The sequence below is a fragment of the Haliotis rufescens genome, unplaced genomic scaffold (assembly GCF_023055435.1).
Source record: "Haliotis rufescens isolate VD_foot unplaced genomic scaffold, xgHalRufe1.0.p SCAF_2, whole genome shotgun sequence".
NCBI classification, from domain to species: Eukaryota; Metazoa; Mollusca; class Gastropoda; order Lepetellida; family Haliotidae; genus Haliotis; species Haliotis rufescens.
This window is the reverse complement of record NW_025963890.1, coordinates 58,582,458-58,607,973: the sequence shown is the minus strand read 5'-3', so window position 1 is coordinate 58,607,973 and position 25,516 is coordinate 58,582,458. Positions and strand designations below refer to the sequence as shown.

General features: G+C 40.6%; 1 protein-coding gene across 20 annotated transcripts in view; it reads right to left on the bottom strand.

Annotated features, from left to right (window-relative positions):
* Window positions 1-1,895: 1,895 nt before the first annotated feature.
* The window catches only part of LOC124141629 (focal adhesion kinase 1-like), a 166,659-nt gene continuing 143,038 nt past the window's right edge, over window positions 1,896-25,516 (bottom strand). For 18 of the 20 annotated variants that reach the window (XM_048400249.1, XM_048400238.1, XM_048400236.1 and 15 more), the window contains 15 exons: window positions 24,952-25,036; window positions 21,026-21,129; window positions 20,352-20,467; window positions 19,586-19,686; window positions 19,248-19,337; window positions 18,171-18,375; window positions 17,499-17,578; window positions 15,593-15,864; window positions 14,740-14,940; window positions 13,129-13,224; window positions 11,895-12,021; window positions 10,624-10,685; window positions 9,363-9,491; window positions 8,622-8,702; window positions 1,896-7,516 (listed from right to left, as the gene is read on the bottom strand). In XM_048400249.1, the coding sequence (XP_048256206.1) occupies window positions 7,307-7,516; window positions 8,622-8,702; window positions 9,363-9,491; window positions 10,624-10,685; window positions 11,895-12,021; window positions 13,129-13,224; window positions 14,740-14,940; window positions 15,593-15,864; window positions 17,499-17,578; window positions 18,171-18,375; window positions 19,248-19,337; window positions 19,586-19,686; window positions 20,352-20,467; window positions 21,026-21,129; window positions 24,952-25,036 (1,959 nt within the window). In that variant the 3' untranslated portion in view covers window positions 1,896-7,306. The remainder of the gene's footprint in view (window positions 7,517-8,621; window positions 8,703-9,362; window positions 9,492-10,623; window positions 10,686-11,894; window positions 12,022-13,128; window positions 13,225-14,739; window positions 14,941-15,592; window positions 15,865-17,498; window positions 17,579-18,170; window positions 18,376-19,247; window positions 19,338-19,585; window positions 19,687-20,351; window positions 20,468-21,025; window positions 21,130-24,951; window positions 25,037-25,516) is intronic. The other 2 variants (XM_048400237.1, XM_048400248.1) reach the window with 2 other exon arrangements.

The following is a 25,516-nucleotide window of genomic DNA, read 5'->3' as shown; positions in this document are numbered from 1 at the left end:
GTGTGTTGTTTAACGCTGCACACAGCAATAGTCTATAGGTAGTCGACGGCAGCATGTAACAATCGAATCTGGATAAGACGATCCAGTGGTAATATTGTAAGCCACGATCCATGTCGTCGCGGCAGAACGTCTCTAAATTTAACAAGTCAACGAGCCACCCGATCAACTAAGTCGTCAGTTACGACCGGCACATGTCTTTGGAGACCAATGTTCAACTAGAATCCCCACAGGGGTTGTAGGTCAGGGTGTTCGATGTATGATAGATTGCCCCACAGGTGAATAGTCAAGGGAGCCAGGCGTACAGACTGTAGGACATCTGCAGCAATGAGAAGCTGTAGCATACAAAATACAGGTTTGATGTGCTGGAACTAGGTACAGATGCTGGAACTAGGTACAGATGCTGGAACTAGGTACAGGTGCTGGTAAGAGGCGTGATTCAGATACTAGCATCTACCGAGTGAGTGAGTTGGGTTTAACGCCGCTTTTAACATTATTCCAGTTATATCACGGCGTGTCAGCTTAATGTGGGAAGAAAGCCCGAAGTGATGCAGGTCTCGGACGTTTACCACTTCGGTGAAACCCACGAGCACGGGTATGGTGCTCACAAACCTAGAAACATAATCGGGGTGAACCGGGATTCGAACCCACAATCATAGGTTTCTGGCGTGTCCAGGGGACGCAACTCTGCACAGCGAATCGCGGCGCCTTAGACGACTGGGCCACCCATGCCCCCAGCATCTACCGAAATGTTGCATAAAATGAAGTTGAAATCCTGAGACAGCCTTGTCTTCAACGGGTGCACCAGTCGCCATCATGCAGTAGAATGTATACTTGCTCATCGGGTCATTGGGTGCTGTTCTTCATCACTTGCCTTGGAGGGGCGGTCGGGTAGCCTAGTGGTTAAAGCGTTCGCTCGTCACGCCGAAGACCCGGGTTCGATTCCCGACATGGGTACAATGTGTGAAGCCCATTTCTGGTGTTCCCGCCGTAATATTGCTAAAAGCGGCGTAAAACCAAACTCACTCACTCACTCACTTGCCTTGGAGATTGACGTTAAACACTGATAAAACAGAGTCTGTACACTCTGGTCCAACCGTGGGAACATTCTTTCATACATCCATGTATGACTATTTACTCCAAAACAATTCACAATCTGTTCTTATTCTTCGTTCATGCATGGTACATCCGACAAAAGTCTTGCGCTCTTTTCAGGAATGCACAAAAGTCAAAGCATAAAGATACACCTTCTAATCTTGATTTCCTCCTTGATTATATAGCTTCAGTCAGAGGTCGTGCTCCAAATTCAAGATGCATAATAACCAAGAGTTGATAGCCTAAATAATGCAGCTTATGCTGTGTTTACCAGCGAGGCGTTTAGTGCGCGAAGTTTATTGTGCTTAACTGTATTGCAAATACTGTATAAGATATTCTTGTGCAACATTTTCAGGGTCTCACACTACAAGCACTGGGTATTAAGGACATCTGTATCTCCAGAATCCATTCCTGCAGAGAAGCAGACCAAGGCAGAGAAACAATGTATGCAAAATTTCTTTACAGATGGTCATTAAATAATCCGAAAAGGAACGTAAAGCCATTGATGCCTTCAAACTTTCCCACAAACAGTAGTTAATATGAGTGAGTGAGTGTGTGAGTATGGTTTTACGCCGCTTTTAGCAATATTCCAGCAATATCGTGGCGGGGGACACCAGAAATGGGCTTCACACATTGTACCCATGTCGGGAATCGAACCCGGGTCTTCGGCGTGACGAGCGAACACTTTAACCAGTAGGCTACCCGACCGCCCCTACAGTTATGAAAAAGATTAGGTGTTCTTTAATTTCTGAGTAGTATATTTAGTATGTCTTTATACCTCAAAAATCACCAAGGGATCTGGCCATCTTGTAATATTTTATTGGCTTTGGCTTATTTACAATACATGACAAGTTGAAAGCTGGGATGAAAACAATATGAAAATATCTATAATGAGTATGTACAATGTCAAGAAGGACTGAGTTGTACATTAGGAAAGAGTTGGCAGAGAAAGGATCAATGAGGAATAGAAGACAAAGAGATACAAGGACCATCTCAAAACATTTGAAATCAAACCCAAATATCAACATGTTCTAAAGCTTGATGTATCGTTCATAAATACTTTGATATGTTATAAAATGACAATGCAAACAAGAAATGTTACTTTGACATATATAATTTATTGTTTCATTTATTATCTTGAGATGGTCCCCATGATCGGCCATTAAGCATTTCAGCATAGTTAACCCTATAAGAGATAAATGCATTAGAGTACATATATCAGCACCATCCTATCAACAGACTCAAGCTATATTTTTCAAATGCCATATTATCAGAGAAATCAACATCATCTTCCAAACAGATTTGTAATATACATGACAATGAACTGACAGTCTTAACATTGTTTGTATAAATAGTGTAGAAAATGTAAAATTTCAAGACATTTCAGAACTTCAATAACAAATATCAATAAGCATGACATTGATAAAGCTAAGGTATATCTTGATTACCCAGTTGAAACTGTATGTGGTAATTTCTCAATCCGTTATAGCAATCTTTAGCAAAATATGTCCTTTTAAAAAATATGGAACTGAGCATTCTTCCGTATGAGTATCTACTCTGTTCACAACCATCAAAGCATTCATTGTCTGTGTTAATCAATCTCCTATGTCTAAACATAATCATTCTTACACACCATCCAAAACCTTACCTACAGTCATCATGCAAATCTACAGTTTCAACCTTGACAAAATGTTAACAAAAAATCAGCAGTTGGAAAAATGCTGATATAGACATACAATTCTTGTATCTTCCCTATGATTTCTTATTTATAATTCTTTCCAAATTTCTGATATTGAAACTATTGATATTTAATAGTTAAAACAAGCCAAAGCTATTTCCCCTTTCTACCTCCATGGCTACAGAGGAATACTTTATATGACATCAGAATATGTTTGAAGAAAGTAATTTGGCAATCAGCTCACTAAATATATTTTTCTTTTTAGGCCATCACTAACTTTGTCATTTCCACATACATCACTTTTATCCACGAGTATCCTGTTATTATTCTGGGTATTTTATTACAGTATGTGTCAAGGGCACATTTATTTTTCATCGCATCAATTTATCTCAAGTCTAGAAACCACAAACAAGACTCCTCTTTGTCCTAACTGACAAATACACACAATACTTTGGGTAAATTGCTAGATAGGCATTTCTTAGTGAGTGAGTGAGTATGATTTTACGCCGCTTTTAGCAATATTTCAGCAATATAACGGCGGGGGACACCAGAAATGGGCTTCACACATTGTACCCATGTCGGGAATCGAACCTGGGTCTTCGGCGTGACGAGCGAACGCTTTAACCACTAGGCTACCCGACCGCCCCTGGCATTTCTTAGAAGTTGACAGATGACGGGTGACAACTTATGGATAAGTCCTTTAATATATTATTAGCAACATTTCCCAATGAACCTTAAAGCGTTATCATTGTAATATCAACCAAGACATGCATATCTTTTATTCACAAGTTTTCTTGCGGAGTCTTGCTAAACAATGGTATAAGAGTTTACACCAAAATGATGCCATAATAGAATATTATAGAACTTGTTATCCATAAATTGTGTCTACTTCGACTTCGGCAAAGTAGTTTGTTTATTTTTCCTTACTTCGCTACTGTGTAACTAGTTCCTGTATGTGTAGTAACATCCAAACAACACCATAGGTCAAATGCATGTCCTTTTGAAATCTTCCACTAGATCCAAGTACAAAACAGAAACTGTTTCTATCATTTCAACTGGATTACGACTTGGGTGTCCTCAAATTTTTCCCAGAATCCTCCTTGTTGAGGGGACAGTACATGTACAGGAGGGTTATGTTAGCTATCAACTTCTTAAAATAATTATAGAACTTAAACAAAATATACAAAACATACAATATATTAACAATATGTAATACATTAAAATAAGGAGATGTACACAAACAATACTTTACATTAGTAGACGCGGGTAGGATTTGCTTACTACGGAAGTCATAGTCAGAAGTCTCTCATTTCAAGTTGACACAAGTTGACAAGTATATTTGCAAAGGTGGTCAACACGACCGTGTCTCGGAAACATACTTGTCCTACTGTATAGTTGCTAGACACAGATTGTTCACACATACCTCTCAACATTTGATAGGGATATAGAGATATTCCCAAGTGTTACGTAAAATGTGACCAACTTATTGAACTGTTGAAACAACTTGAAATAATGCTGAGATATGCAATGACATATTGCAGTCACAATCGGACAAGTCCGGCGCACAGACCGGTTTCCGGATCCCTGGGACATGGCTTCTGTTCCATGACAAAATTGAATACCGTTTGTATGACAACATATCCCAGCCGTCAGTCACCCACATCGACTCTCCCTGAATATCCTTATCAAAAGTTGAGTAGTACCCTTATGTCACAGATATTTATCTGTTACAGGTATATAAATAAGGACATTGCTATTTTTATGAATCATTCTTATAATCGTGTATTCAATTAAGAGATTGTTGTCTAGTTGAACAGGCTTTGACATTTGACCATGACCTTCAAGCTACAAAGGTGTTTGATTTGAAGTTATCTCAACCATTTTGAATACTGATTTATATAGATGCATCTTTTCCAAATTATTTGCACAGATGCTTCAGCATAATCTAGTTGGAAACTGAACATTCAGATATGTTTTGACACCTCTTCCTGAGAACTGCAAATCCATGCATCACGATTCTCATACTATGAGAAATAAATCTACAAAAACATAGCGAATGTGTTACATTCAGCTTACCATTCCACCCTCTCCACAAACCCCAATATTGATTCATCTTGATTTGATTCAGACACAACTACCAACTGCTTCCAAGATAAGACAATTCCCATACTGTGAATTTCATTTACTTTCTTTTAAGAAGTTTCATAAATGATTTTTAGAACAAATAATTCCAGTAGGGTCAAAATTAACCTTAATGAAATTTCTGAAAAAAACATAAGATCTGTAAATAAAAGTTTGACATCTTCACCCAATCTCTAAGTAGGATACTCCAATACAATGGCTAGACCATACTCATTGTGGTCAAAGAGTGGTGTCAAATACAATTTTTCCAACATGATGTTACAACTTGGCAACATGTATTCTTGTACACAAAAGAATAAACCATGTTCCAAAAACTATTTGTAAGCGTCAGCAAGTGACAAGTATCATCTTCCCAGCTGTCCCTCCTAACTTCGAACTCGGAATACGTATAGTTTGTTCCAGCGGGTATATGTACTCATATGTATTCAAATGTTAAACTACCTTGGAAAGAAGTTCAAAAATCAGAAGTCAACAAAAACATTTCAATAAAGATGTCCATCATAACTTTGTATAAATAATAGTTCCGGTCCACTTGGATTTATTGTAGCAACTGCCTCAGTGAGTTGTGTTTAATGCTGCTTTGAACAGTATTCGCGTTATATTACGGCGCGTCAGCTTAAAGTGGGAGGAAAGACCCCTGTGACGCATGTCTGAGATGTTTACCACTTTGGTCAAACCCACGAGCACGGGTATGGTACTGACAAACACATAAACATAATCAGGCAAACCTGGATTCAAACCCAGGATCATAGTTTCCAGCATGCCCAAGGGACACAACTCTGCACAGCGAATTGCAGCTCTTGTTACGCAAGGGCCACCAATGCTAAACTGTTTTTATTTCATATCATATAAGCAGCTATGGTATTGCAGATATTGACATCAATGACAGACATGATTATCGAGGAGTAGGTAGGTACCATATTCTTAACCACAATTTGTTGTTTAAAGTGTATTTTCTTTGAAACTAAAATAACATTTTGTTACTGCTTTATGTAAAAGGTTGATTACACTAAGACTTTTAGGCTAAAAAAAAAGAAAAGAAGTCTTGGTTCTCAGGCACCGCCCGCATCATCATAAAGTTCGCCGCATGTTTCATTTTTATTTCCATTTTTAAGAAAAACACAAAAAATCCTTAAATATTCCATGTCCAACGGTAGTCAAATACTGTATTCCAGTATTTTACTCATCAAGGAATACATTTATATAGGGAGGCCCTTTCCCAGGTTGATTGTACACAATTGTTTATTGATTACATAACTGTTTATTGGTTACATACTAGTTTGAACAACCAAAAAAAAAAAAAAGACACCGCCCACCCGCACTATATTTTAAAAAACCATTGCCTGAGAACCAATTCTTTTATTTTTTTAAGCCTTATTCATTCATCCTCCTTCATTGTCACCTCGTCCTTAATAACTTGTGTGGATTACCCATCACTGATGAATTCTATAACACTGAGATCATGCTTTTGGACATCTTACACATTTTTGTGCAAGTTGAAAGTAAGTACAAAATTTAACCCTGGACACAAATGATGTCACATTTGTTCTTGGAAACGAAGTATGAACTAATTGATGAATATGATGATGGACATTTTGAATACATTCACAATAATTTCAAAAGAGATCTTTCATAACATGATCTGTTAAACTGTGACCCTGAACAATACCTACTTTCTAAATGGCACAAGACTGGATTCAACCTGCAAACACAAACTACTTCTCTAAACTTTACCTACGTCTTAAAACCCAAACCTTTTCTGGTTTTACCTACTTCAGAACCAAACATTCCGCCTTTTTCTGAATGATATATCGGCATCGGTTTGTAACAGTCAACTGTTTTTAAACATCAAACTTCAACAAACTCTTTGGAAACATCACCAACAGCAGCGATAAACTGATAGAACTGTAGCTACGTAATTAAACACATATATAACTGTACTATACTTACATGTCATAACAACCAAACAGTCCTAGGGTGTTTCATGCACATGTTCAATGCCTTCAAAACACTATGTATGTTTTAAGGGGATACACATGTATAATTCTTAACAATTCTGCCAGTTAAGATTTTTCAAGAGATGCAGCTGTTTTTCACAAATACGAACCAATTCAATAACACTGACTGGGCGCAGAATTGATCCATCAGCTTTCAGCTTAGCGACAGAATGTAGTCTTGACGTGAAGCATGGTGAATATTCTGTCTGAAGATTAATGTAATTAACAGCTATTCCTTCTCGTTGAAAACATGCACCATCCAGAAGAAAACTCAACTCAAACTGCCCATATGTTGCTATGACAACATGCGCTTTATCTCCATAGCAACAGATAAACAGTTTGCTGCCATTTTGGTTTCAAAGGGAGCTTAATCCAATCACTATTGTCTCCAAGAAAATCAGCTAATGCCTTCCATTCTGCCTTTCATTTTTGCTGTATCCACAACATCTAAAAGATTTTTCGAGTCCATGGCTAGGCAGTGAGCAGCTTTAAGCATGCCCTTTCGATAGTCCGAGTCCAAGGTCGTAGCACTATATTCCTGGGCTAGCTTCATTGCACTGATGAGGGATGCCATATCTGTACTTAGCACTTTCTGGGCCATAGAAATCTGTAAGGAAGAAAACACATTGTATGAATTCTGTCAACATTAGGCAATGGGCAAGAAACAATTCTAACATGAATGCCATTTGGCTTGAGTAAATCCATATTTTCACTACTATCCATGGAGTGAGTGAGTGAGTTTGGTTTAACGCCGCTTTTAACAGTATTCCAGTCATATCACGGCGTGTCAGCTTAATGTGGGAGGAAAGCTCGAAGTGATGCAGGTCTCAGACGTTTACCACTTCGGTGAAACCAACGAGCACGGGTATGGTGCTGACAAACCTAGAAACATAATCGGGGCGAACCGGGATTCGAACCCACAATCAAAGGTTTATGGCGTGCCCAAGGGATGCAACTCTACACAGCGAATCGCGGCACCTGGGATGACTGGGCCACCCATACTCCTTACTAACCATGGAGTTAATATACAAGAATGAGTGAGTGAGTTTGGAATAATATTTTTTTAAAAGCATATCAGTTATTTCACAGCATGTCAGTTTAGTTTCAGTTTCATGTTGTTTAACGCCGTACTCAGCAATATTCCAGCTATGCGATGGCGGTCTGTAAATAATCAAGTCGAGTAGTGAACACCTGCCACATTGGTAAAACTCAGAAGTGTACAGTGATCACAATCCATGGATGGCAATCAGGCACAGAGCCATGGATACTTACACATCAAAGGGAGAGAACTTTACCAAGCAAATTGTACTGGACAGACAACTGACCACCCGTGACCATGTTGAAGTGGGTGTCTGTTGTTTAACACCGAACTATATTATTATTATTCACACTTTATGACAGCAGCCTGTAAATAATCAAGTCTGGACCCGACAATCCAGTGATTGACATTGTGAGCTACATTCCAAGTGGACAAGGTATGATGACACACAATCATCCAAATCACCAAGCCTGACCACCTGATCGATTAAGTCGCCTGTTACAAACCACCATAGGCTGATGTGGACCCATTCTAACCTGGAATCCCCATGTTTATTGTCAGAAGGAAGTCATATTGAACCAGGTCGGAGATATCCACCACCTTGGAAGACATACAATGGTGGGGTATGTTTTGACAAAGAATCACTGGCCAAGAGCAGACAACTGTGACATACCTCTCTGTGGTTGTCTTGGGGAAGATGGGGGAGTGTTTCATCTACACTAGCGAGGAGGCTACGAAGCTGCAGGCCGACAGTCTGTAACAAAACACTGCATTGGTCAGCAAGTCGTCAGGAATAATATGACAATCAAATCAGCTGTTTACAGCTGCAGCTTTGCTACATTCTTACTTAAATGTCTCAGTGAGTGAGTGAGTGAGTGAGTTGGGTTTATCGCCACCTTTAACAGTATTCCAGTTATATCGCGGGGTCAGCTTAATGTGGGAGGAAAGCCCATCCACATCGTCAGTGTACGAGCTGACCATCCACACTGTCAAAGTACAAGCTGACCATCCCATACAGTAACTTGTCTCTCATAACCAGCATAGGTATCTCAGGACCAATTCTAACCCGGAATCCGCTTGGGGACAGAGAGAGATATTTTTGTTTGTTGTTTAATGCCGAGGTCAGCAATATTCCAGCTATATTATGGATGTCCGTAAATAATCGTGTCTGGACCAGACAATCCAGTGACTGATAGCATGAGCATCAATCCACGCAATTGGAATGTAATGACATGCATCGACCAAATCAGCGAGTCTGACCACCTCTTACTACAAGCATAGTTGCCTTAAACGGCAAGCCTGGGTAGCTGAAGACCTAATCTACCCCCGATCTTCACGGTTTCAGAAACACAGAAATATCACTTGAGTCCAGTGGAATTATTAAACTGACAACCTTGCATGGTTTGCTATTTACCTTTACTAAATCTACATAATCCTCCGACTTGACCTGTGGTGCAGCCTTGGTCATGGCCATTACTGACCGCACCACGTTGGTGGTGCTCTGGTACACGGAATCATTTGTACGGTCAAGGTTGGACGCCATCTGCAACGTGGAGACAACATCATTGAGCAGGACATGTCAGATATGCAGTTACTGTAGACACAGCTCAAACGTTTGGCTACAGCAAAATGTTTACAGCCTATAAAAGTTGAAACTATGGAAATTCTTCATCGTTTGTATTTGATAGAACTTCAAGATCATTGTCCACTTAATACAAGACATCCTGCTCATCAGGCCTAGTCCCCAGCTCCCTGATAATGTGAGAAGTAAATCCTTGCTGTATTAATTTCCTCAGTAGTCTTAAAATCCAGTTTTGGGACCTGAAAACTTTAAAATGTCAGCCACAACGCAAAACATAATGCTTCACAGAATGGATGTTCAATCTAGTTTCACTAAAGCACACTGTTTTGATATTCTGGTTAAACTGTTTATCTGCACGATTGCCATGAAAGGAATCCATTTTTTGGCCCTGGACGTTTCAAAATGGAAGGCAAATATAAACACATCTTGCTTCACAACATAGAGGTTCAATTCAAAAGCATACATGTGCACCCTGTGCCAATATTCTGATTACATTGGTTTTCTGTATGATCATGATTATTATAAGGGTAACGCTATTTTTCAGGGCATTATCATTTGCAGAAGCCCGAAGTCTTCCATTAACTGCAAATGATAATGCCCTGAAAAATAGTGTTACCGTTATTATAGCTAAAATGGACAGAATTTGTTATCAAATAAAAATAAACAACAATATCGGTTTTGAAACATTTAGTGCAATCAACACGAATTTCACTGACCCACTTTTACAGATATGGAAACGTCATAGAACAAACCTGATGATGTCACTATTGAATGTGACGTCACCTATCCCTATGACGTCACCTAACAACGGGCGTGATAATGGCCCATCGTCAAACAATATGAGGGCATTATCAAGTTACAGTGGCCCACTCATTTCTGATAACATGCGGGCGGTTAAATGATAATTCTATCCATTTTCGCTATAATGAGTCACATCTCATTCTGTTGTCAATCCTTTCATGTTATTGCAAATAAATTACTGTCAATGTGTTCAGTGGCAGGCATTGTTGTCATAACTTTTACCCGATCGATTTCACTTAATGTGAATGAAATGCATTTAAATAAAATAAGCCAGTGTATTTATGTGCCTCACCTTCTGCCCAACTGGACCTCCCAGATCCGTGGAGTCACTGGTGCTGCTGCTTCTGCTCCCACCTGAAACCAGACCACACTTCAGCAAGGTGTCATACTACCATTAGCTTTTATACTCTTTACACCACACTTCAGCAAGGTGTCATACTACCATTAGCTTTTATACTCTATACACCACACTTCAGCAAGATGTCATACTACCATTAGCTTTTATACTCTATACACCACATTTCAGCAAGGTGTCATACTACCATTAGCTTTTATACTCTTTACACCACACTTCAGCAAGATGTCATACTACCATTAGCTTTTATACTCTTTACACCACACTTCAGCAAGGTGTCATACTACCATTAGCTTTTATACTCTATACACCACACTTCAGCAAGGTGTCATACTACCATTAGCTTTTATACTCTTTACACCACACTTCAGCAAGGTGTCATACTACCATTAGCTTTTATACTCTATACACCACACTTCAGCAAGGTGTCATACTACCATTAGCTTTTATACTCTATACACCACACTTCAGCAAGGTGTCATACTACCATTAGCTTTTATACCCTATACACCACACTTCAGCAAGGTGTCATACTACCATTAGCTTTTATACTCTATACACCACACTTCAGCAAGGTGTCATACTACCATTAGCTTTTATACTCTATACACCACACTTCAGCAAGGTGTCATACTACCATTAGCTTTTATACTCTATACACCACACTTCATACTACCACCATTAGCTGTGTGTAAATTTGATAGAGGCATATTGTATATGAAATTTATTAGTCTCAGGCAAGTCGTTTAAACACCACTTTGTCTGCATTGCTATGTAACAATCCAGCAGTACATGTGTGCCCTAGTTGTACAGAGACAGTACCTCAGTTGCACAAACAGCACTGATAATAACATCTGGAGTGAGAGAGTGAGTCTGGTTTGAGCTTAAAGTGACTGAGTACAGTTTTATGCCACTTGTACTTTTGTAGCAATATTCCAGCAATATCACGGGGGGGCATCAGAAATAGGCTTCACACATTGCACCCATGTGGGGAATCGAACCAGGGCCTTCAGAGTGACGAGCGAACGCTTCAACCACAAGGCTATCCTGAACTTAAAGTAATTACCAACACTGGTTGAACCAGAAGCAAACGTAAGGAGACCCTGTCTGGACATAGATTGGAAATGTGCCCAAGACTGTGTAGTCTCTCTGGGATTTGGGAATCCTCTAATGACTTGGTTTGTTTGAGGGAGTGGATGTCTACTCACTGGAGGCCTGGCTGGCTAGTCTTGGTGCTGGCTTGTTAAGTGGCGGTGGAAGAGGTGGAGAGTTCTCCTTTGTGCTGTCGCTGTCATCGTCAAGACGGACTTTATGGACTGCCCACTTCTCTCTCCGCTGCAACACACCAGTCAGTTGGTAAAACACACAGCAAACAAACATACAACCTCCCCAGAACAGTTACAGATTGGGTGGTTGGTTGGTTGTTTAACGCCGCACTCAGCAATATTCCAGCTATATGACAGCATTCCGTAAATAAACCAACAATCCAGTGACTGATAACATGAGCATCGATCAACGCAATTGGAATGCGATGACATGCATCTACCAAGTCAGCGAGTCTGACCACCCGATCCCGTTAGACGCCTCTTAGGACAAGCATAGTCGCCTTTTACGGCAAGCATGCTGAAGACCTATTCTACCCCAAATCTCCACCGGTCGAACAATTACAGAACTCATCCTTCAGTGATAATCGGTGAGTGACATTGGGTTACGTCAACATAGTCGTTTGAGCCACATAATGGTGTATAAGCCAGAAACGCACCGCCAACATTTATGTACGATTGTTCACCTCAAAAATAGAACTTATCCTTCTGTGATATGGAGAGACATTGAGCTGTTTGATATTTTGAGTCACATAATATATGTCACTTTACTCAGGGTTCATACACTATTAGCCTGACATTTTCAAAAATTTAGAAACTTTACTCAATTCAAACTTTACTTCACTTTGGTCAAAGCATAAATTTGCCTGTCGCTGTATCACCAGATATATATTACAGTCGTAAAAATTATCTTAAATTATTTTCCCAAAACTTTTCCATGACCTCATAACAATTTTTCTTTTTTCCAAAAATATTCTAGGCCTCAGAAATGCAAACCAAAAACAAAACAAAGAATCGATCAGACAGGAAATGACGGATCAAGCGTTGAATGAAAAAGTCACCTATTACAAATGTAAAAGACTCCCCAATCTCCAAACAAATACGACATGTATCGACACAATAAAGTGTATTATATTGTTCTTATTAATGTACAGGCACACAGGCGAATTGTTTCAACCAGACTTGGTTGATGCATGTCATCAAATCCCAATAGCACAGATCGATGCTCATCATGTCAATCACTGGATCTAGTCCAGACTCGATTATTTACAGACTGTGGCCATATAGCTAGAACATGTGGCATTAAACAACGAACAAACAAAAGTGGAGAGAATCTCACCAAGTTCTTCTCCTCGGTCCTCAGCCACCTGGCATCTTCCTCCGACTCCCGTTGCTGCTGACGCAGGCGATACGCTATCTCCTCTTCATCCAGCTCCTGCAACAACCACCAGTACACTCTACACCTGAACTTGAAACTTGACAACTATCTTTCTTGTGATGTAGATCACTTTAGTATTAGGGGATTATTTGTAGGCATATCAATATTACTTCACAAACATATAAAAAATATTATTTCATAAACATGATAAAACCAATATTTTTTCATAAACATGATATAATCAAATGTTGAATAACAACTTCACGACCAGTGTAATGAAGTGAGTGAGTGAGTTACGTTTAATGTCGCTTTGAACAGTATTAAGTTATATCACAGCGTGCCAGCTTTATGTGGGAGGAGTGCGTGAGTACGGTTTTACGCCGCTTTTAGCAATATTCCAGCAATATCATGGCGGGGACACCAGAAATGGGCTTCAAACATTCTACCCATGTCGGGAATCAAACCCAGGTCTTCGGCGTGACGAGCGAACGCTTCAACCATTAGGCTACCCGACCGCCCTCTATGTGCGTGAGAGGAAAGCCCTTGGTACAGCTTTGACATGTGAGTGAGTGAATAAGCATTTTTTGTGGGCGTTCGCAATATTCCAGTGTCACATAAACATGGGGACACAATGTCACCATGATGGTAACGGAGCCCTGTCATGTACAAATTTGATCTCAATCATATAACACAGAAGTAATCATTGAATGGACAATGCAAACAATCTGTTATAGATACCAACACAGGAATTTGTAAACAACAATATATATGAGTATACAATATGAACAAGGTGATGATATAATCTCCTACAGAAGGGACATATATCGCCATGCAACTGCTGCCTTGGAGATGGTGGACAAACACATAGATTTGACACAGCGACAGGAGGTGGGTTTTGTGTGAAGCTGTACGTGTATCTGGCTGGAGTGGAAGATTTACACAGTTTTTACACTTTTACTTCCATAAATGCCCAAACATATCATTTCTCTTAAATAAATATGTCAACAATGATAACTTCACTGAATGCTTACGTAATCATTAACACAAAAAAATGAAGACAACAGTACATAAACAGCACAATAATTCAACACAAGCCCCGCCCACTCCACTTTCAGCCAATCAAGAAACAGTAGTCTGTTGGGTGTTGGATAATTATTTGTTTTGTTTATGGATAGATAAATGCCAAAGAAACTGCTTGATCAGCCAATCAAATGCCATTCATTTTGAATGATAAACCTGACATTCAAGTGACAGAAATGCACATTAACTGCAATGGATATGAGGGATAGGGGGGGGATATGAAATTATCTTTCAAGGATACTCAGATATCTGCATATTAATGCCAGCTGGGTCTAATCCATAGAAATTGAAAAAGACTGTCAGAAAATTTCAGTTTGAGTAGGTATATAATCTCACTGACAGCAAACTAACTAAAAACATAATCAGGTAACACAATTGAACCCACAATCACAGGCTCCTGATATGCCAAAGGGACGCAACTCTGTTCAGCGAATTGCAATGCCTTAGATGATTGGGCCACCTGTGCCCCCATATGAACCATGGGCAACTTACTTGTGTTCTGGGTGTGGGGGGTGGGGAGATCCTCCCCAGGACGAGGGAGTCTCGGGGGGAGGGGGCCTGGTAATGCCCTGAAGAGATGAGGTCCTGGGAGTGTTGATTGTGGTTGTGACTGGGGTAGGGTGGGTAGGAAGGATCCATTTGTGCCTTGGGGGTGAAACCTGTGGTGAAGTTGGTAGTACCAGGAGCAGACACCTGAAGGGAATAATGAAGGTTATCAGGGAATGACAGTGTAGATGATGATGATGATGATGATGATGATGATGATGATGACTATGATACAAACAGAATATGTTTTCTCAGGATGTGCCTAAATCGCTGCTTTTCACGTCCTGTTTCCTGATACCTTGCTATCCTGTCATTTCTATATCCAATATGGACGTTACAACTCTGTAGATTGTGATCAAGAAATGTTTTTTTTTATCCCCAAACCCATCTCTGTGACCCTCCTTGCTGCACTGTCCTGTGTGTACCCCTCTCTTCTCCCCCAACACCCCTCCTCTCAGAGATTTGACGTTGCATGTACTCTGTTCTTCTCACACATCCGCTTAATCACCCACCCACCCACATCTACTCCCCCCTCCATGATCCTCCTTGCTACCCCCACCAGCATGTACTCCTCCTTCTCACCCTTCACCTCCTGCCCCTCCCTCCCATCACCCACCCGCAAATACCCCTCCTTCTCACACCTCCCCCCCCCACCACACACACAACGACCTGCATGTACCCCTCCTTCTCACCCTACGCCCCCCTCTCAGCGACCCTCCCTGCTGCACCCACCTGCATGTACCCCTCCTTCTCACCCCACAACCCCCTCTCAGTGACCCTCCCTGCCTGCCGCACACACCTGCATGTACCCTGTGGAAGATGGGAAGTATCCATGTAAGGTGTTCACATGGGGTGAGCCTGGGTCCGGCCGTCCCATTGATTTGATGGCTGCCATGTCGGGGGAAGGCCCTGCTGCTGGGGTGCTGTGGCCCTTCGGGAGGTTGGAGGTCGAGTTCCATTGGTGAGGGAGGGACGACACACTGGAATTGAAGCTGAGGTTGGAAGTGGAGCCCGGGTAGAGTGGCCGGGCAGGCTTAGGTGGGGGTGGCTCATCATCTGAACCATTGGAAACTGCAAGTTGAATAGATCTATTCAGTCTTCACAGAACACAGGAAAGCATTGAAATGTATCGGAACATACAGACACTAAATAAACACTGGATAAAACATGAACAAGCACTGGATAAAACATGAACAAGCACTGGATAAAACATGAACAAGCACTGGATAAAACATGAACAAGCCCTGGATAAAACATGAACAAGCACTGGATAAAACATGAACAATCACTGTGAAATTCCCTAAGACCTCCTGTAATCCAAGGATAGACTTCATAGCCCATGATATTGCCTGGACCCTCCTTTAATCCTGGTGTAGGCTATATTGCATGGACCCTCCTGTTATCCCGGTGTAGGCTATATACCCATAATATACCCTGGACCCTCCTGTTATCCTGGTGTAGGCCATATTGCATGGACCCTCCTGTTATCCCGGTGTAGGCTACATACCCCATGATATTGCCTGGACCCTCCTCAGAGCTCCAGATAAGCTTTTGGTGTTGTGGGTATTTTACCAATGCATTTTAAAATCATTGGGTATCAGTAATTCTATCTGCGTATTCAAATTTCTGTTACCCACTAGTTTTTTACACATGTGGGTATTTAAGTTAAATATTTAAAAACACTATTCATCTAGTCCCTGCAAACTGGTGTCGTGTGGGTTCGAGAGCTTTCTAGGACTCAAAAATACCACGATACTTCCACACGAAAGTGTGATGGCAAATGATCATGATGTAACTGTCATCGTGGAGTTTGGCAAGGTTGACGGAATGCCCGTTTATAATTTCCAAATAAGTTGCTGATTTGCTAATCGAATACGCAGGGTTACTTCACAATATTTTGATGATACGCACAAGTTTTATTTTTGTAGCGTATCTGTAATGTTTGTTGCGTATTTGATACGCTTGGATTCTATTTTACTGCGTATTTCTTCATTTCTGATGCGTATTTCACGCAGATACGCAGCTTATCTGGAGCTCTGCTCCTGTTATCCCGGTGTAGGCTAAATACCCCATGATATTGCCTGGACCCTCCTGTTATCCCGGTGTAGGCTAAATACCCCATGATATTGCCTGGACCCTCCTGTTATCCCGGTGTAGGCTACATACCCCATGATATTACCTGGACCCTCCTGTTATCTCGGTGTAGGCTACATACCCCATGATATTACCTGGACCCTCCTGTTATCCCGGTGTAGGCTACATACCCAATGATATTGCCTGGACCCTCCTGTTATCCCGGTGTAGGCTACATACCCCATGATATTGCCTGGACCCTCCTGTTATCCTGGTGTAGGCTACATACCCCATGATATTGCCTGGACCCTCCTGTTATCCCGGTGTAGGCTACATACCCCATGATATTGCCTGGACCCTCCTGTTATCGCGGTGTAGGCTACATACCCCATGATATTGCCTGGACCCTCCTGTTATCCCAGTGTAGGCTACATACCCCATGATATTGCCTGGACCCTCCTGTTATCCCGGTGTAGGCTACATACCCCATGATATTGCCTGGACCCTCCTGTTATCCCGGTGTAGGCTACATACCCCATGATATTGCCTGGACCCTCCTGTTATCGCGGTGTAGGCTACATACCCCATGATATTGCCTGGACCCTCCTGTTATCCCGGTGTAGGCTACATACCCCATGATATTGCCTGGACCCTCCTGTTGTCCCGGTGCATCTCCTGCTCCTGTCTGTTCCTCTCCTCCTCAAGGATCTCACTGTTAACACATCAGGGACATTAATTATGGGTACTGGAGCCAATAAGCTGAACAGGACAAAAACAAATACTTCATCCATCAATCGATCATGACCATTGTCCATAGGCTCTTTGATTAATTCCAGGCTCTGAAGTAATTATCTGAATGTACTGTGCATTACACCATTTCATTACCTTACAGGACCCTCATATTGACTACAAGGACCTTTAAAGTTAATTCTTGGGGGTCCCTGGACTACACTTTTGTAGCATATGGTAACCCTTGTAGCATATTCTACTCACTGTTTCCATGTCTTGATGTTGGTGAAGTTTCAAATACTTTATGAAACTCTTTACAGGGAGTATTTACAAGGAGTGAGTGAGTGAGTATGGTTTTACGCTGCTTTTAGCAATATTCCAGCAATATCACGGCTGGGGGACACCAGAAATGGGCTTCACACATTGTACCCATGTCGGGAATCGAACTTCGGGTCTTCGGCGTGGCGAGCGAACGCTTTAACCACTAGGCTACCCGACTGCCCCGTATTTACAAGGAGTAGGGCACAGCCACCTGACATAATAATGAAAGTGTATGTGTAGCAGACTCTACTCACTACAACCATGTCTTGAGGTCGGCGAAGGACGGACGTTTGGAAGGTTCGTACTGCCAGCAGACACACATGAGGTTGTAGAGTGAGGGAGGACATCCAGCCGGGAGGGGCAGTCGTTCCCCCGCCTCAATCTTCCCGATCACATCGTTGTTCTTCACTCCCTGGAAGGGCTTCACACCATACATGAGGATCTCCCAGATACACACACCTGAAAGGGGATTACACCATACATGAGAATCTCCCAGATACACACACCTGAGTGTGAGTGAGTTGGGTTTAACGCCGCTTTTAACAGTATTCCAGTTATATCACAGCGTGTCAGCTTAATGTGGGAGGAAAGCCCGAAGTGATGCAGGTCTCAGACGTTTACCACTTCGGTGAAACCACGAGCATGGGTATGGTGCTGACAAACCTAGAAACATAATCGGGGCGAACCGGGATTCGAACCCACAATCATAGGTTTCTGGCGTGCCCAAGGGACGCAACTCTGAACAGCGAATCGCGGCGCCTTGGACGACTGGGCCACCCGTGCCCCCTACACACACCTGAAAGAGGATAACACCATACATATGGGATGAATGCCCAAAGTGATGCCGATCGTAGACATTTACCACTTGGGTGAAACCCACGAGCACAGAAATGGTCTTGACAACCTAGAAACATCACAAAACAAATTTGGGATTCGAACCCATGATAAAAGGTTTCTGGCACTCCTAAGGGACATAACTCTGCATGGCGAATCACTGTATTCTACTCATAACACTGTAGCATGTAAATAATCAAGTCAGGGCCCCGCAAACCAGTGGTTGATATTATGTACAACGTATCGGGGTAAAATGACATGCAATCTTCCAAGTCCCCAAGACTGGCCACCATATTCATAAAGACGCCTCTTGCAACAGTGGTCCCCACGCAGTATAACCCAGTCAACATTTGACTTCTCAACAACTGTGAGTGAGATTTTTAACCACTAGGCTACCCCGCCACCCTGCTATACATACACCAACACAAGGAAAGAACTTCTGTTGCTCAAATTCCATTTAATACATGACAGCTGAAACTTGAGGAAGATCGACTCACCAAACATCCACACATCACTGGCTGTCGTGAACCTGCGGAAGTTTATGGATTCAGGAGCCATCCACTTGATTGGAAGTTTACCTTTGGAAGCTGAAGCAAGGAATGTTACATTCGTTACGGCTTTATCGAATAAAGCAAACGAAACCAGAAATGTACAGAAAAAAAATAACATTTCACAGAAAGGTCAAGGTTCTCCATTTTAGGTTATATCCAACAAGTAAAACAGAAGACAAAAGATCAGAAATGTACAGTATAGTGGTTGGCACTATACATTCTGTTTCAATCCTTCTTGCATTAATCTGTGACAATGTTTTGAAGAATGTATAGACTGAGATTACCTTTATAATAACTTTGTTCCTCTACCCATCTTGAAAGACCAAAATCTCCCAGCTTGACACAGTCATGCCCTGACACCAACACGTTCCTGGCCGCGATGTCTCTGCGATAAAACATGAAATATTCATAATTCAAAATAACCTGTGAAGAATTAGAATAGGTCTTCAGCAACTCTCGTCGTAAAAGGTGACTATGATTGTTCTAAGAGGCAACCAACGGGATCGGGTGGTCAGCTTTGCTGACTTGGTTAATGCATTTCATTGTATCCCAATTCGTAGATCGATGCTCCTGATTTACATCACTGGATTGTCTTGTCCAGCCTCGATTATCTACAGACCCCCGTTACAAAGCTGGAATATTGCTGAGTGTGGCGTTTAACAACAAACAAACATAATTCCAAATTAATAAGACAATCTTAGACAGCAATGGCTTCACAAATCACATAATATTCTGAAAATGAAACTTGTTCACACACGAATCATCTGATGTTACGACACTCTAATCTTGAATGGAGAAACCTCAATTTTGTCAAGGGGAGGTAACTCCACCAGGACTAAAGTTACAGCAACACACAAGCTACTGTACCATGGGTATTTGCAAAACAGACAACTACTGGTAAACTATTAGCCTGGTATTTTGAACTGTATTTTATTATTTATTGTAAAAATAAATTAATCTGGAAGATATTTGTTCAGTACACTGATCTCATTAACGTGGTGGCCTGGGAATGATGCATTATTCATACATGCATGGTAGTGTTATGTTTACCTGTGAACGAACTTCTTGCTCTCCAGATAGGAAAGTGCTGTTGAGAGCTGGTAGGCATACATGATGAGGCTCACCAGGTCGAGACGAGGCTTGTTGTTCTGGAGGTAAGCTCGCATCTGCAATAACAATCACAGGAATAAAATAATTTCACATTGAAATCTGTCTAATCTGGATTTTCTAGTCTCAGTGCCATGAACCAAAGAGCCCCTGTGCCAACCATTTTAACCCAGCCCCTACCTCCCCATAAATGATCCAGTCCCTACCTCCCCATAAATGATCCAGCCCCTACCTCCACATAAATGATCCAGCCCCTACCTTTCCATAAATGATCCAGCCCCTACCTCTCCATAAATGGTCCAGCCCCTACCTCTCCATAAATGATCCAGCCCCTACCTCTCCATAAATGGTCCAGCCCCTACTCCCCATAAATGATCCAGCCCCTACCTCCCCATAAATGATCCAGCCCCTACCTCTCCATAAATGATCCAGCCCCTACCTCTCCATAAATGATCCAACCCCTACCTCCCCATAAATGATCCAGCCCCTACTCCCCATAAATGATCCAGCCCCTACCTCCCCATAAATGATCCAGCCCCTACTCCCCATAAATGATCCAGCCCCTACTCCCCATAAATGATCCAGCCCCTACTCCCCATAAATGATCCAGCCCCTACCTCTCCATGCCTTGCCAGCTCCATGACAATCCACACCGGCCGGGACTCGGAACAGATGCCGATCAGCTTCACGATGTGGGGATGGTCAAACTGCTGCATGATGTCTGAAACATGGACACATCATCAGGACATGCACTCGAGTGAAGTCTTTGATGGGCATTTAGAAATTTGGCGAAAATAAAGACATAACACTTTTATTTTAGAAACTTCTTTTATTCTTTGAACAATGTTTCAGAGCTACTTCTTGCTCCATCAGGTGAATCCTACCCCCTTAGCTTCATCATTATATTATCTTTGTACATTAATCCTATCCCATCGGCTTCGTCATTATATTGTAATCTTCGTATATCAATCCTATCCCGTCGGCTTCGTCATTATATTGTAATCTTCGTATATCAATCCTATCCCATCGGCTTTGTCGTTATATTGTAATCTTCGTATATCAATCCTATCCCATCGGCTTCATCATTATATTGTAATCTTCGTATATCAATCCTATCCCATCGGCTTCATCATTATATTGTTATCTTTGTACATTAATCCTATCCCATCGGCTTTGTCGTTATATTGTAATCTTCGTATACCAATCCTATCCCATCGGCTTCGTCATTATATTGTAATCTTCGTATATCAATCCTATCCCATCGGCTTTGTCGTTATATTGTAATCTTCGTATATCAATCCTATCCCATCGGCTTCGTCATTATATTGTTATCTTTGTACATTAATCCTATCCCATCGGCTTCGTCATTATATTGTTATCTTTGTACATTAATCCTATCCCATTGGCTTCGTCATTATATTGTTATCTTTGTACATTAATCCTATCCCATCAGCTCCGTCATTATATTGTTATCTTTGTATGTTCATCCTGTCCCATCAGCTCCGTCATTATATTGTTATCTTTGTACGTTCATCCTATCCCATCAGCTCCGTCATTATATTGTTATTCCCATTAATCCCATGTCTATGTCAATGTCATAATGTTGTTATCTTTGTACATTAATCCCATGTCTATGTCATTGTCATAATGTTGTTATCTTTGTACATTAATCCCATGTCTATGTCATTGTCATAATGTTGTTATCTTTGTACATTAATCCCATGTCTATGTCATTGTCATAATGTTGTTATCTTAGTACATTAATCCCATGTCTATGTCATTGTCATAATGTTGTTATCTTTGTACATTAATCCCATGTCTATGTCATTGTCATAATGTTGTTATCTTTGTACATTGATCCCATGTCTATGTCATTGTCATAATGTTGTTATCTTTGTACATTAATCCCATGTCTATGTCATTGTCATAATGTTGTTATCTTAGTACATTAATCCCATGTCTATGTCATTGTCATAATGTTGTTATCTTTGTACATTAATCCCATGTCTATGTCATTGTCATAATGTTGTTATCTTAGTACATTAATCCCATGTCTATGTCATTGTCATAATGTTGTTATCTTAGTACATTAATCCCATGTCTATGTCATTGTCATTATATTGTTATCTTAGTACATTAATCCCATGTCTATGTCATTGTCATTATATTGTTATCTTTGTACATTAATCCCATGTCTATGTCAATGTCATAATGTTGTTATCTTTGTACATTAATCCCATGTCTATGTCATTGTCATAATGTTGTTATCTATGTACATTAATCCCATGTCTATGTCATTGTCATAATGTTGTTATCTTTGTTCATTAATCCCATGTCTATGTCAATGTCATAATGTTGTTATCTTTGTACATTAATCCCATGTCTATGTCATTGTCATAATGTTGTTATCTTAGTACATTAATCCCATGTCTATGTCATTGTCATAATGTTGTTATCTTTGTACATTAATCCCATGTCTATGTCATTGTCATAATGTTGTTATCTTTGTACATTAATCCCATGTCTATGTCATTGTCACAATGTTGTTATCTTTGTTCATTAATCCCATGTCTATGTCATTGTCATAATGTTGTTATCTTTGTACATTAATCCCATGTCTATGTCATTGTCATAATGTTGTTATCTTAGTACATTAATCCCATGTCTATGTCATTGTCATAATGTTGTTATCTATGTACATTAATCCCATGTCTATGTCATTGTCATAATGTTGTTATCTTTGTACATTGATCCCATGTCTATGTCATTGTCATAATGTTGTTATCTTTGTACATTGATCCCATGTCTATGTCATTGTCATAATGTTGTTATCTTTGTACATTGATCCCATGTCTATGTCATTGTCATAATGTTGTTATCTTTGTACATTAATCCCATGTCTATGTCAATGTCATAATGTTGTTATCTTTGTTCATTAATCCCATGTCTATGTCAATGTCATAATGTTGTTATCTTTGTACATTAATCCTACAGTGTGTTTTGTAAACGTTATATATATATAGTGCTCTATGCACTTACTAAGCATTAGCCAGAGGTTGAAGCGCTCGTAAAATCTCCCAACTATTGATTGATTACTAAGCATTCACCTGATCAAGGAGCAAGAAGTAGCTCTGAAACGTGGTTCAAAGAATAAAAGAAGTTGCTATCCATAAAAGTGTCATGTATTCAAGACATGCACTCACCAACACATTACAGCCATGGTGTAGGATAGCGGGATATCGTTATTCAAATTCCAAGAGAATGTTCTTAATACTTGTACTTTATAAATATTTCACTTTTGGGAATATAAGATGAGAAAATAACAGCATGTGCTGAGTTTTTTGGCAATGTGAACCACACAACTTTTGATAGGGATACTTTCATTCCATGATCAACTAAAATATTTACTTACGGACGTGACATGTTGGATGGTATCCACACCAAACGTTGAGAAGTATACATTGTTTACATGCCAACTTTAACTTTAGGATAGTAACATGGAAATTTTGTTTCATCCTAAACACTGATAAGATATGAACCAGCGATTCATTTACCACATGCAACATAATGTGACATACCTGTGAAGCATATTGACATTTGTGTGAATTATATTGTGATTTGTGATGCCTATTGACATATCTGTGACATATTTGTGAAGTATATGTGACATGTCTGTCAAGTATATTTGATGTAAGTGGGAAGTATATGTGACATGTCTGTCAAGTATAGTTGATGTATCTGGGAAGTATATGTGACATGTCTGTCAAGTATAGTTGATGTATCTGGGAGGTATATTTGACGTATCTGGGAAGTAGATGTGACATGTCTGTCAAGTATATTTGACGTATCTGGGAAGTATATGTGACATGTCTGTCAAGTATATTTGACGTATCTGGGAAGTATATGTGACATGTCTGTCAAGTATATTTGACGTATCTGGGAAGTATATGTGACATGTCTGTCAAGTATATTTGATGTATCTGGGAGGTATATTTGCTGTATCTGGGAGGTATATGTGACATGTCTGTCAAGTATACCTGATGTATCTGGGAAGTAAATTTGCTGTATCTGGGAGGTATATGTGACATGTCTGTCAAGTATAGTTGATGTATCTGGGAAGTAAATTTGCTGTATCTGGGAGGTATATGTGACATGTCTGTCAAGTATAGTTGATGTATCTGGGAGGTATATTTGATGTATCTGGGAGGTATATGTGACATGTCTGTCAAGTATAGTTGATGTATCTGGGAAGTATATTTGCTGTATCTGGGAAGTATATGTGACATGTCTGTCAAGTATAGTTGATGTATCTGGGAAGTAAATTTGCTGTATCTGGGAGGTATATGTGACATGTCTGTCAAGTATAGTTGATGTATCTGGGAAGTAAATTTGCTGTATCTGGGAGGTATATGTGACATGTCTGTCAAGTATATTTGATGTATCTGGGAGGTATATTTGCTGTATCTGGGAAGTATATGTGACATGTCTGTCAAGTATAGCTGATGTATCTGGGAAGTAAATTTGCTGTATCAGTGACACTCACAGGCTTCCTCTAGGAACTTCTCTGTCATGGCTTCCTCGTTGTCCTCCTTACAAGTCTTGACAGCCACCGGCACCTGGCTTCCTTCCTGCAACCCACGATACACACGATACACAGCAACGTCATAATCCTGTTTCATCTTGCATGCTGTTCGATATAGTCACAAATCCTGGTAACTGATGAAGTGAGTGAGTTAGTTTTGTTTTATGCTGCTTTTAGCAATATTCCAGCAAAATCACGGCGAGGGATACCAGGAATTGGCTTCACACATTGTACCCATGTCGGGAATCGAACCCCGGGTCTTCGTGGTGACGAGCGAATCCTTGTAACTGATGAAGTGAGTGAGTGAGTTTGGTTTTAAGCCGCTTTTAGCAATATTCCAGCAATATCACGGCGAGGGGCATCAGAAATGGGCTTCACACATTGTACCCATGTGGGGAATCGAACCTGGATCTTCGTTGTAATGAACGAATGCTTTAACCACTAGGCTACCTGACCGCCCTGAACTGATGAAATAAAACCAAGACTCTCATCACACAAATATCACCCTTACTGGTCATGTGTACAC